At 40.8% G+C, this 12,085-nt stretch overlaps 1 protein-coding gene across 2 annotated transcripts in view; it reads left to right on the top strand.

Annotated features, from left to right (window-relative positions):
• The window catches only part of LOC109567044 (phospholipid-transporting ATPase IB), a 495,212-nt gene that overhangs the window by 317,639 nt on the left and 165,488 nt on the right, over positions 1-12,085 (top strand). For both annotated transcript variants that reach the window (XM_070800266.1, XM_070800264.1), the window contains one exon: positions 11,748-11,822. In XM_070800266.1, coding sequence (XP_070656367.1) covers positions 11,748-11,822 — 75 coding nt within the window. The remainder of the gene's footprint in view (positions 1-11,747; positions 11,823-12,085) is intronic.

Raw genomic sequence — 12,085 nt, 5'->3', positions numbered from 1 at the left:
GTCTTCTACTCTCATTGATATGATTATTACCTATTTATTAATACTGAAAATATTTTCCTTATTTAGATTCTCCCCTGAGCATCGCACTATGGATTTCTCCCTGGGGAGCCAAGCCCATAGGTTCTGCACATTAACACACCCCCAAAACGAACTTGTCTTCTGCCCTCTCACCTCCAAGCTCCACCTCTGGTTGTGGTCATTACTAACCATTAGGGAAAAGCAAACCAAAACCACAATGAAATACCAATTCACACAACTCACACCCATTAAGATAGCTACTATTTAAAACACACATACCCACAGAAAATAACAAGTGTCGGTGCAGATATGGAGAAATTAGAACTTTTGTGCCTTGCTGGTGGGAAAGTTAAATGGTGTGCCCACTGTGGAAGACAGTATAGAAGTTCCTCAGAAAGTTGAACACAGTATTACCATACAATCCAGCAATTCCACTTCTGGATATACGTTCAAAAGAATCAAACACAAAAACCTGAATAGATACTTGGATATCAGAGTTCATAGGAACATTATTCACAGTATCCAAACGGTGGAAGCAACCCAAGGGTCCATCTGTGGAGGAAGAGATAAGCAAAATGTGGTCTATATATACAGTGAAATATTAGTCTGTCTTAAAAAGGACTGAAAGTCTGATAATTGCTACATTGTAGATAAACCTTGAAACTGTTATGCTTAAAGGTATAAGGCAGACACAAAAGGACAAATATTGCGTGATTCCACTTACATGAAGTGCCACACACACACACACACACACACACACAGTAGCTTCAGTCATGTCCAGCTCTCCATGACCACCATGGACTGTAGCCCACCAGGCTCTTCTGTCCATGGGAATTCCCAGGTAAGAACACTGGAGTGGTTTACCATTTCCTTCTCCAATATGAAGCCACAGGAGTAGTTATTTCACAGAGACAGAATGCAGAAGAATGGTTACAAAGGGCTAGAGGGAGGAGGAAATGGGCAGATATTGGGATAGATATGGCAGATATGGGAACTGTTTCAGTTTGGAACAATGAGAAAGTTCTGGAGTTGGATGGTGGTGATGGTTTTACAACGATGCCAATGTACTTAATGCCACTGAATCGCACACTTAAAATGGTTAAAATGGTAAATTTTATGTTACGTGTATTTTGCCACAGTAAGATAAATAAGTGTATATTGAGAGAGTTGCAGGCTTGTATATGTATATTTCTCTAGGGCATTCCTCTAAGGCAATGTGTGCAGCGCTGTTCACCTTCTTGAAGAACAGCTGTGTAATGTCCTTCAGAGTCTGAAGCCAGCCCTCTCCTCTCACTTCATTTCCCTTGTTCTAGCCACCTGGAAATTCACATCTGCTAAAATTACATGCAAGTCTTTCCTCTGCCTTTACTGTCCCTCTGCCCCTGTGAGTTGATGATGGAATCTGATACTTCAAGACCCAGCCAAGTACCTGCCACCTTTGGAAAAGCTGCAGTGACTCCTGTAGACAGAATCCATTTACCAAAGGACTCTTCCATCCCAAACTTGTCCTCAACCAGAGAGAGTCTTTAAGGGCAAGGACATGTCTGCCTCACCTTTGTACCAGCTACACATAGCACAGAACATAATTTGAAGCAGGGTCTTAGGAAATAGTTCAATAACTGAATTTTTAAAAATACGTAGTATTTTTCTAATCCTTCTCAGAGGGTAGACAGTCCTTTGCCCCCACTTTCCAGAACAAGTAAATAAGGAAAAGAAATGTCACACCTCACCCAGGTTGCAGGTGTTAGATGACCTGTGGAGGTGGAGGGACAGCATCAGCGTTCTCTTGCCTTCTTCCAGTCCCCATCTGTGGAGCCAGGCCTTAAATCTTTCCTTTCATATGTTAGGAGCACTCCTTTATTGGTTATAAAACACAAGATCCCAAATATTTGCCATAGGTCCTGTCCATAAGTGGAATGATCTTATTCATATTTCTGCTACCCCTTCTGCAATAAACCCCCTGCCACTGTTCCAGCATCAGTTATCCCAGACGAAAGGCTCATTATTTCATTACTAGTCTCCAGGGCTGTTTGGTCTCGTAACACTGGAGCACGGGATTTGGGCTGAGAGTCTAAGCCTTGAACTATTAAAAAATGTAAGTAGTCCTTGACACAATTTGGAGCGATTACTTTCTATTGTGCCAAGAATTCCTTATTAAAAATCAATTTAATTGTGCATACTCCATCTGGTTGGTATTATGGTCTTTATGGGAAGGAAACACGTTTCTGTATTTACCTGATGGTCCATAGGACAAGCACGTAACTTTGCAGAAAAGGAGTTATTTGGTAGCCCTGAAAAATTAAAGAGACTTTGAGGTTGTTTACCAGATTTAACTTTACCAACTTATGGGTCTTTTGGGCTATAAGGCTCAACATCATCCATCATTTGGGATTTTAATGGAAAAGAAAATGTTTAAACTGAAGCAAGAAAATTGCTATATGCACATCATATGCTATATTTATTTGCAGGTAACAAATTCTGTTTTATTCTGTTGACATTCTAATCTCTTTAAACATAACTTAGATGGTCACATTAGTATTAATTTATGTTATTTTATATTAAAAATTTTTGGATAATGAAAGGTGAGAGGTTTACTCTTGTCTGCTGGGTTGGTTTCAACCATATTAGTGAAAGACTGTAATATTTCAGCTTAAAATACTGGAGGAAAATGTTTTTAGAACGAGAGTGGTTGCATTTTGTTTTGTGGCATGTTTTTCAAGGCAGTTTCTATCTTAATTTAAAAAGGAGACTTAGCTTCCTTCCATGTTATTAGAAGCTGAAGACTGAGATCATTCTGTTAATAAGTTTTTTAAACTTCTTACATGCTTATAGTTGTGAAGTATTTTGTTCCTGTCTCATCTGAAACCGTCAACAGCATGGTGAGTTGCCATAAATACTGATTTGATTCTGAATCACCTTAACATCAATGTTTTTTTTTTAAAAATCACTGATTTGTTATGCAGGGTCTACTGTTAATAACTACAGCAGTCTATCAGACAACTATTTGGTAGCAATCATAATATCACAAATCGTCTCTGTGCCCTGATTTTGTCACTTGTGAAATGCAGCCCATGCCTTTGTTGGGACTTCTAGGAGGTTTAAATGATTTACTCCACGTAGAGTGCTCAAAGTTTCTGTGCAGAGTAAGCATCAAATACACATTAGCTTTTATCGTCAGTGTCAGAAATGACAACGACAGTTCTGCAGTGGGTGGTTTTCTTTCCATTTATTTCGTAAAAACAAGAAGCTCGAGGTGAATTAAGGAAGCTTCCCCCATCACAGCAATTCAGTGGGTGTGATTGATATCATCTCTGGCTGCATACATCTCTCAGATGATGGGGCAGATAGGTAACAAGGCGACAGAAAGTACAGGAGATAAGTGAGCATGGTGAAGTGACAGAGAATAAGGTGTTTTCTTCTATGAAATTCTTGAAAGGAATGCGTATTTGTTGTATGGTAGCAATGTGTACAGAAAAATAACTCCCTCCTCATCCACCTCTATTTCTGCACTAATAGTCACTTCCATGCTTTTCTCTGCGCTCATAGAAATACATAAACAGGCAGCATTTTTGCTGTAGTTTTACAAGAGGTGGATTCTATACACATCACTGTGTAACTTTCTTGTGTTGGTTTGCCTTGAAAAAAAATCCTCAGAAGTTTTGTAAGCATGTGGTGTTTGCCGTTAGCGCTGGGCCTGTCCAGGACTGGCCCAGAAAGAAAAAACCCCATAGTTTTCAGAGATGAAGCCAGCCTGTTTATTACCATAGTCTTCATTTAATTCTGTCCACTTAGTCCCATCTTTATTGGACAAAACATCTTGAAGGGGGACGTTTCTAGGGTATTTTGCTACTATTTGTTTTTACTAAGATTTTTTTTTTAATGTGGATCATTTTAAAAGTCTTTATTGAGTTTGTTACAGTATTCTTCCATTTTACGATTTGGCTGCAAGGCACTTGTGATTTTAGTTCCCCAACCATGGATCGAACCTGCACGCCCCCTACTGGAAGGCATAGTCTTAACCCCTGGACCACCAGGGAAGTCCCCCTACCTAGTGCTTTTTTGTTTTTTTTTTACTGTTCTATTATTTTTATTTCTGATAATTCTTAACTTTGTCATAGCACCCCTGAATTATTTTCCCTTGATTTCCTAACTACCTACCTACAGACTTTCCTGTTCATTTTGTCTTTTCTTTGGTCAGTTCCATGCTGATTCTCTGGCACACATTCCTTCATTCACGTACACATAGATTTTACATTTTTAAAAGACAGACTTGCTGCATTCCCACCCTTATAAAGAACTTCAAGGGATCTGTTTTTCCACTGTTAACAGTACTGCAAAAGAAGACATATTTTAACATACAGGTGCTTTTATTTATGAGAAATGAACTTCTAAAAATAGAATTTCTAGGTGAGGTGTGTGCTTCTTTTCTATCCTAATACATATTGCCAGATCGAATTCCAAGAAGACTGTAGCGCTTTGACTTTGATCGGCTCAGACCCATCTGCACATCAGTAGATCACAGTGTTGCTGCCATTTTAGTGAGGAACTGTGGCTGATTTATTTAACTACTCTCTGGAGGGTACTTTTCCACTTCAGCCCTCTACCGTGGGTCTGGGAAGAGCAGAGTAAACTGAGGGTCAGGTCCGCCCATTCCCGGGTGAAACCATCACCCAAGCATGTGGGCTGGGGGCTCAGACTCTGAGCGGCAGCTGGGCTAACTGCCGAGGTGGTACAGTGGCGCCCGGGACCCTAGACAGGAGTCTATGCAGTCAGCCAGGACGGTTACTGCATTCTTGGCAGAGGGGCAGCAGTTAAAGCAAGAAAGGATCTTTTTCCAAGAAGGAAAAGCCATTTAATAAGTTTGGGTCAGTTTGCTCCTAACAGCACTGCATTTGAGCAGGAGAAACCCCAGGAGCTTGGCAAACCATGTTGCTGGCCAGTCTTCCCACCAGCTCACAAGTATGAGGCTCTCCGGGCAGAGCCTGGCTCTCCGCTTTGACTGCAGCCATTTAATATCATTCCTAGTTAACAGCAGAGTGAAGGCAGAGGAATCTTTGCCCCCTTAGTCCAGAAGAGTAAGATTTAGTGACTGTAGCAAGCCATGGTCCAAGTAACCCCACCGCAGAGGGCGGGTGGTCTGTCTGTTTTGCAGGCTGTGTGCCTGGGTGTGCGGCTTGGAGCCCTGGTGCTCCAAAATTGACGGTGATGTTTGCGAATGGGTAGTGCTGTCTGTTTTAGTAGATGAATTAGCATTTGTATATGACTAACCAGTGTGAAAGTCTGATTTTACAGTGTGTCAGGGAGTCGTCGTGTACCTGTCTCGTGGATAAATAAAGTAAAAACTCAGTAAGTTTATATAAATATTTTAAAATACCGTGTGTTCTACTTTTTCCATTTCACCTAGGGAGATCTTGCCAAAATAAAATCAAGTTTGAGTGTTTACGGCGTAAGAGAAAACCAGCTCATGGATTTTGAATTTAGGAGATGAATTGTGTATTTTTGTTTATTTTTGTTTTAATTTTTTTCCTCTCCCAAATAAATATTTCTAATGAAATAAACAGATCTAATCATCTAATGATGGATTATTTGAATGAAGATGGAAACTAAATTGGAAATGTTGAAAATGAGCTGGCTTATGCCTCTTAAAAAGCTGCAGCACCTGCAATTGATAAAAATTAGTACAAACATATCAAAAATCTTGGAAGAAACATGCGGCTCAGCCAGGGCCAACTTGGACAGAATCATAACATTGCCTGCTTAGAGGAAATATCTCAACATTCAGCTAATCAGGGATGTTAATCTGAAGTGAAGATTGAAAATTGTGACTTGGTTAGGATCGCTCAGGGTGAAGGTTAATGCTGAGAAAGACATGCTTGATTTCTTAGGATTTGTTTTTTTCCTTACTGTGAATTTCAACAACTAGACTGTCGCAGTTACACGAAATTCACTCAGTCTTTAAAGTGGTATCTCAGTGATAATTTATCAAGATATATTCTGGTTTAGGGATCTCGTTTTGTCCAGTGTTGCAGTCACATCCATTGCTGCCACAGTCTCTAAGGTGTAGGGCCTGTGGCTCTATGTATGAGGTCAGCCCAGAGGGGAGTTACTCAAAAGGAAGCAAAGCTTTCTGAAAACCCACCTTGTACATGCACACGTACAAGCATGACTTCCTGCAGTCTGTCATGTGGCGTTATTTTGCATATGAAAAACATATTACAATATTATTTCAAAACTTTATCATGTTGACCTCATGAACCTATTTCTTTCATCCAGGCTTTCTCCATAGTGGCACTGTTGACACCTTGGACCAGACAGTTCCTTGCTGTAGGGAGCTTTCCAGGTCATCCAATGATACTTAGCAGAATCTTTGGCCTCTACCCACCAGATGCCAATAACACACTCAGATGGTTTCCAGGCATGGTCAGGTGTCTCAGAGGCAAAATCAACCCAGTTGAGAATAACTGCTTGAAACAGTTGTATAAATAAAACATGGACATGTTTAAAAAGTTCACAGAGGTATGAGTGAGTCTCCATACTACCCCCAAGAGACAACTTCCGCTACATCAAGATAATGAATATTAACCATCTGAGTGTGCTTATTTAGGCAATGGCACCCCACTCCAGTACTCTCGCCTGGAAAATCCCATGGACAGAGAAGCCTGGTAGGCTGCAGTCCATGGGGTCGCTAAGAGTCGGACACGACTGAGCGACTTCACTTTCACTTTTCACGTTCATGCATTGGAGGAGGAAATGGCAACCCACTCCAGTGTTCTTGCCTGGAGAATCCCAGGGACGGCGGGGCCTGGTAGGCTGCTGTCTATGGGGTCACACAGAGTTGGACACAACTGAAGCGACTGAAGTGACTTAGCAGCAGCAGCAGCGTGCTTATTTAACTTATATGCAGAGTACATCATGAGAAACGCTGGGCTGGAAAAAGCACAAGCTGGAATCCAGATTGCCGGGAGAAATATCAATAACCTTAGATATGCAGATGACACCACCCTTATGGCAGAAAGTGAAGAGGAACTAAAAAGCCTCTTGATGAAAGAGAAAGAGGAGAGTGAAAAAGTTGGCTTAAAACTCAACATTCAGAAAACTAAGATCATGACATCTGCTCCCATCACTTCATGGGAAATACATGGGGAAACAGTGGAAACAGTATCAGACTTTATTTTTTGGGGATCCAGAATCACTGCAGATGGTGATTGCAGCCATGAAACTAAAAGATGCTTACTCCTTGGAAGGAAAGTTATGCTTTTGAGATAGCATATTCAAAAGCAGAGACATTACTTTGCCAACAAAGGTCCATCTAGTCAAGGCTATGGTTTTTCCAGTGGTCATGTATGGATGTGAGATTTGGACTGTGAAGAAAGCTGAGCGCCAAAGAATTGATGCTTTTGAACTGTGGTGTTGGAGAAGAGAGTCCCTTGGACTGCAAGGAGATCCAACCAGTCCATTCTAACGGAGATCAGTCCTGGGTGTTCATTGGAAGGACTGATGCTGAAGCTGAAACTCCAATACTTTGGCCACCTCATGCAAAGAGTTGACTCATTGGAAAAGACCCTGAAGCTGGGAGGGATTGGGGGCAGGAGGAGAAGGGGACAACAGAGGATGAGATGGCTGGATGGCATCACCAACTCGATGGACGTGAGTCTGGGTAAACTCCGGGAGTTGGTGATGGACAGAGAGGCCTGGCGGGCTGCAATTCATGGGGTTGCAAAGAGTCGGACATGACTGAGTGACTGAACTGAACTGAACTGAACCCCTTAGTATTAGTATTTTATGTTGAATGCTCTATGATTATAGCTATAAGATATAGAGTATGTTCCTAGAAGTGGAATTGCTAGATCAAAGGAAAAATATATTAAACATATTTGTGGACAGTGCTGTATTGCCATCTGGGTATGAGAGTAGCTATTTTCTCAGGTTGTCAAACTTTTAAATCTTTGACCATTTGTTGGGTGAAAAATGATATCCCTTTGTGTGTGTGTTTCACAAAAAATGAGATTTCTTACATTTATAAGTGGTTTTGTGTCCTGTGATCACACTGCATGTGTATGCTTTGCCTGTTTTCCTAACAGTTTGTTGGGCATTTCCTTTGTCATTTGAGTAACTCTTTATAGAGAAAGGAAATTAGATCTTCATAGATATTACAAATACAAATTTATATATACTGCTTATTCATCTCTTTCAACTTTATTAATATTTGTCTCTATAGAAGTGTTCCAAATGTGTTTCTCTTTTTGTATGATTTCTGAACTTAATGTCCTATAGAGAGTCAATTTCACATACAAAAAAAATAACTTTTTTTCCTGCTGTCTCCTAATGCTTTGTGTTGGGTGTCATGGTTAAGTATTCAAGCCATCTGTAATTAGTTTCAGTATATGGAGTGAGACCAAAACAACCTAAAACTTTTCCTAAATACTGTGGTAACATTATAAAGGGCATTTCAACAGAGTGAGATAAAGGTGGCTTGTGAACCAAATGCTGTTGACATAATTGCCTCTGTCTGGGTTCAGAGTAATGAAGCTGGATCCACCGTTGGTGCTCATAGGAACCAGTGGAAGGCCATTACATCTCCGTAAGGAAGGACAGTGACCTCAAGATGGCAGGCGAGGGCCTCGTCCATTGCAGGACTTTGTAGGTTAGGGTTATGAATTCAATCTTATTTGAATAGTGTTTCTTTTTCACATTTCTCTTGTACTTAGCATGTATTTGGGGTTTCATATTTTTAATCCATTCAGCATTGTTCAGTGTATTATTAATGTAACATATTTGGTATTACTTCTGTCATCACATTTTATGTTATGTTTTCAGCTCTTGCTGTTTCCTTGGTTTCTACCTGTTGCTGAAATTCTCCTCATGCTTTATTTCCCTAAGGGCTTGTGACCTTGTGACAATACCAGAAGTCACCCCCTGCTGACTTCTGGTATTGTCCGCTGTGCTGGAGAAACATGACACCAACTTGACTTTTCCCCTTGTAGGCTAATTGGTTTTCCTGCTTGAATATATTTAAGAGTTGATACTGCAAAATTTCAAAAGTCATTAACTGATACACCAGGGTACACATGGGTTTTGATCTTTTTATAGCTGTTGTTTTGTTTTCTGGGGACAAACGGTGTCTTCTGTATTTATTGGCTGAGTAAGGTTTTAGACCATTTCAGGAATTTTTCTTCTATTATATCTTTGAACATTTATTTCTAGTCTACTTTTTTTTTAAAGGTACGCCTTTTCGGACTTTTGCTGTTATATTTGGAAGGCTGTCAGTTTCTCTTAAATTCAGTGTTAACTTTTGTCCGTTGTGCAGCATTTTTCTACTCGAGCCTGTACTACCCAACCCAGACTAGTTTCAGCCGTGTCCATCCTGCGTATTGTTTCTCTTTGTGCGTGTGCTCAGATGCTCAGTTGTGTCCAACTCTTTGTGACTCCATGGACTGTAGCCCACCAGGCTCCTCTGTCCATGAAATTCTCCAGGCAAGAATACTGGTGTGGGTTGCCATTTCCTTCTCCAGGGGATCTTCCCAACCCAGGGATTGCACCCACATCTCTTGCATCTCTGGCATTGGCAGGCAGATTCTTTACCCCCAGTGCCATGTGGGAAGCCCATTTTTATTTCCTTTATGTGTCCTTAATCTGTCCCATCAGCCTCTTATTGTTTCCCTCTTTGATATCTTACACATCTTGTTTCAGCTTGTTTCAGGGAAAGGTCACATCTTCTTTAGCTCTTTTAGGCTTGTCGAGAGCATTCGAAATATTTTTCTGTGCTTTGAACTGGTTCTTTCTATGGAGATTGTTTCATATTTGAGCATTTATTTATGTCATATTATGATGTTTATTTTTTATTATTTTGTAATGACATCTAGGGGAGGGGACTTCAGAGTTTTTCAGAACACTTTCTCATCAATGCTTTGTCTCTTCCACATGGGTCGCCTGTCCCTTTGCAGTCGTGCCCACCTCCCTCACCACCGCTTTTCCTCTGCAGGTGAGTTGGAGGCCTCTACACCTCAGGGTGAATTTCTCTGTGTTACAGCTTTCCTGTTAGGTGAATTTGCATTTATTTCTTTTTTGGTTTACCTCAATTAGCATCTGCCAAATTGATTGCCCTTTGCTCCCTACTGGGCCCTGCCATTCTCCTCCTCCATCACGTATGAGGAGAGGGGGCATATATATGTATATTGCCCTTGAACTCAGTGTGCCTGCTATTGAATCAGTCTCAGGACATGAGTCATGACTCATCCGTATATCAATCTTACCCTCGAAATAAGAGCTGATTCTGCTCTTTCTGGGCTTGATTCACCTCTTTCTTGGAAACCTTTTTACTCTGAAGGGTTTTTATTTTTTTTTTCTGTTTTCTTTTAATTAATTAATTAACTAGGCTGTGTCGGGTCTTAGCTGTGGCACGTGGGATCCTTTCATTGCACCAGCAGATTCTCTAGTTGCGGCTCACGGGCTCAGTAGTCGCAGTGCACACGTATAGTTGCTACGCAGCGTGTGGGAGTCTTAGTTCCCCAACCAGGGGTCAAACCAAGGTTCCTTGCATTACAAGACAGATTCTCACCCACTGAACCACCAGGGAAGTCCTGTCTCTGAAGGTTTTATCTGCTATTGACATTCTCGTCTTACTGATCAGTTTCTATTCTATGTCATTTGTAGTTTTAACTAAGGCTATCTCATAGTTTCATTGACAATAGCTATTTCTTTTTTGTTTTCAATTATGTTTTCTGCTTTCAGTTGCTATTAGGGAGGGGAGGGCAGTAAAAATATTACTACTCTATTTTCAACAAAAACCAATGAATTAACTGAAATAAGTGATAAAATAGTTCTGTTTGCTAGGTATTTATCAATGTTCACTCAGTTGTTTGAGAAAATGACAAAGAAAAGTATAACACAATCTTGGGAAAATTAGGTTAAGACCCTTAAAACGGTTTATAATTGTGTTTGTATCTTGTATGGATCTGGACTCTCATTACACTAAAAGTTTGGTTGAAGCACTGATTGCCGAGGCCTCACATGATAGGGAGGCCATGTGGATAAAACTGCTGTTTTAGGGGTGGCTAATCTTTAAATTCAGTTCCCCAGGTGGCTCAGTGGTAAAGAATCTGCCTGCCAAGGCAGGAGATGCAAGAGATGTGGGTTCAGTCCCTGGATCGGGAAGATCTGGAGGAGGAAATGGCAACTTCTTTCAATATTCTTGCCTGCAAAATTCCATGGACAGAGGAGTCTGATGGGCTACAGTACATGGGGCCGCAAAGAGTCAGACATGACTGAGCACACAAGTACTTTATGAGCTAAGAACACATGTGACCAACAGTGGAGTGTCTGTTTTTTTTTCTTTTTTACTTTTATCTATTTGAAAGTCCTACAAAGATAAGTCATATTTATCAAGTCAATTTTATAGGGAAAAGAACATGAAGTAGAGCTCCTTCCCATATTGAGAACGTGCTGACCGAAACATTAGATATAAATTAAACATAAATTGCTTTTCTATAAATATGTGCATGCTAACTCTTAAAATCAATGAATGCCTTCAATGTACAGTTTCCTTAAAATGTTGGTATTTGTGATATTGGGAATCTGTATTTTATGGAAGAATAACCTCGGTCTTCTGGCTCCGTGTCCTTCGGCAGCTGTGTCCAGCTGGTGGTCCACATTCCCCACGATTCCTTTAGTGAATGGAAACATTTAGGTCAATATTGATATAAAACTTCATGAACTTCCTTCTCTTTCAGCTTTGGTTTGCCTTCGTTAATGGATTTTCTGGGCAGATTTTATTTGAACGTTGGTGCATCGGCTTGTACAACGTGGTAAGTAAGCACTCTCCCTCTCCCTCTGACAGCGTGCGGGGCCGCGCTGTTTGTGTCTGGGACGCAGAGCTAAGTCCCTCATCTGCATCCACGGCTCACATAGATCTTTAGGGCCTCCGTTGCTGCCACACATCCTGCAGAAGCACAAACTCCCCACACATGGTTTCAATCATCGCAGATCATTCCTGAATAACCCCATGAAATTATTAACCCATATATCTTGATAATAGACCCTTGTTACCTCCTGACTAAATGCCTGGGCA

This window comes from Bos indicus, chromosome 12 (assembly GCF_029378745.1).
Source record: "Bos indicus isolate NIAB-ARS_2022 breed Sahiwal x Tharparkar chromosome 12, NIAB-ARS_B.indTharparkar_mat_pri_1.0, whole genome shotgun sequence".
NCBI lineage: Eukaryota > Metazoa > Chordata > Mammalia > Artiodactyla > Bovidae > Bos > Bos indicus.
This window is presented reverse-complemented; position numbering and strand designations above follow the sequence as displayed.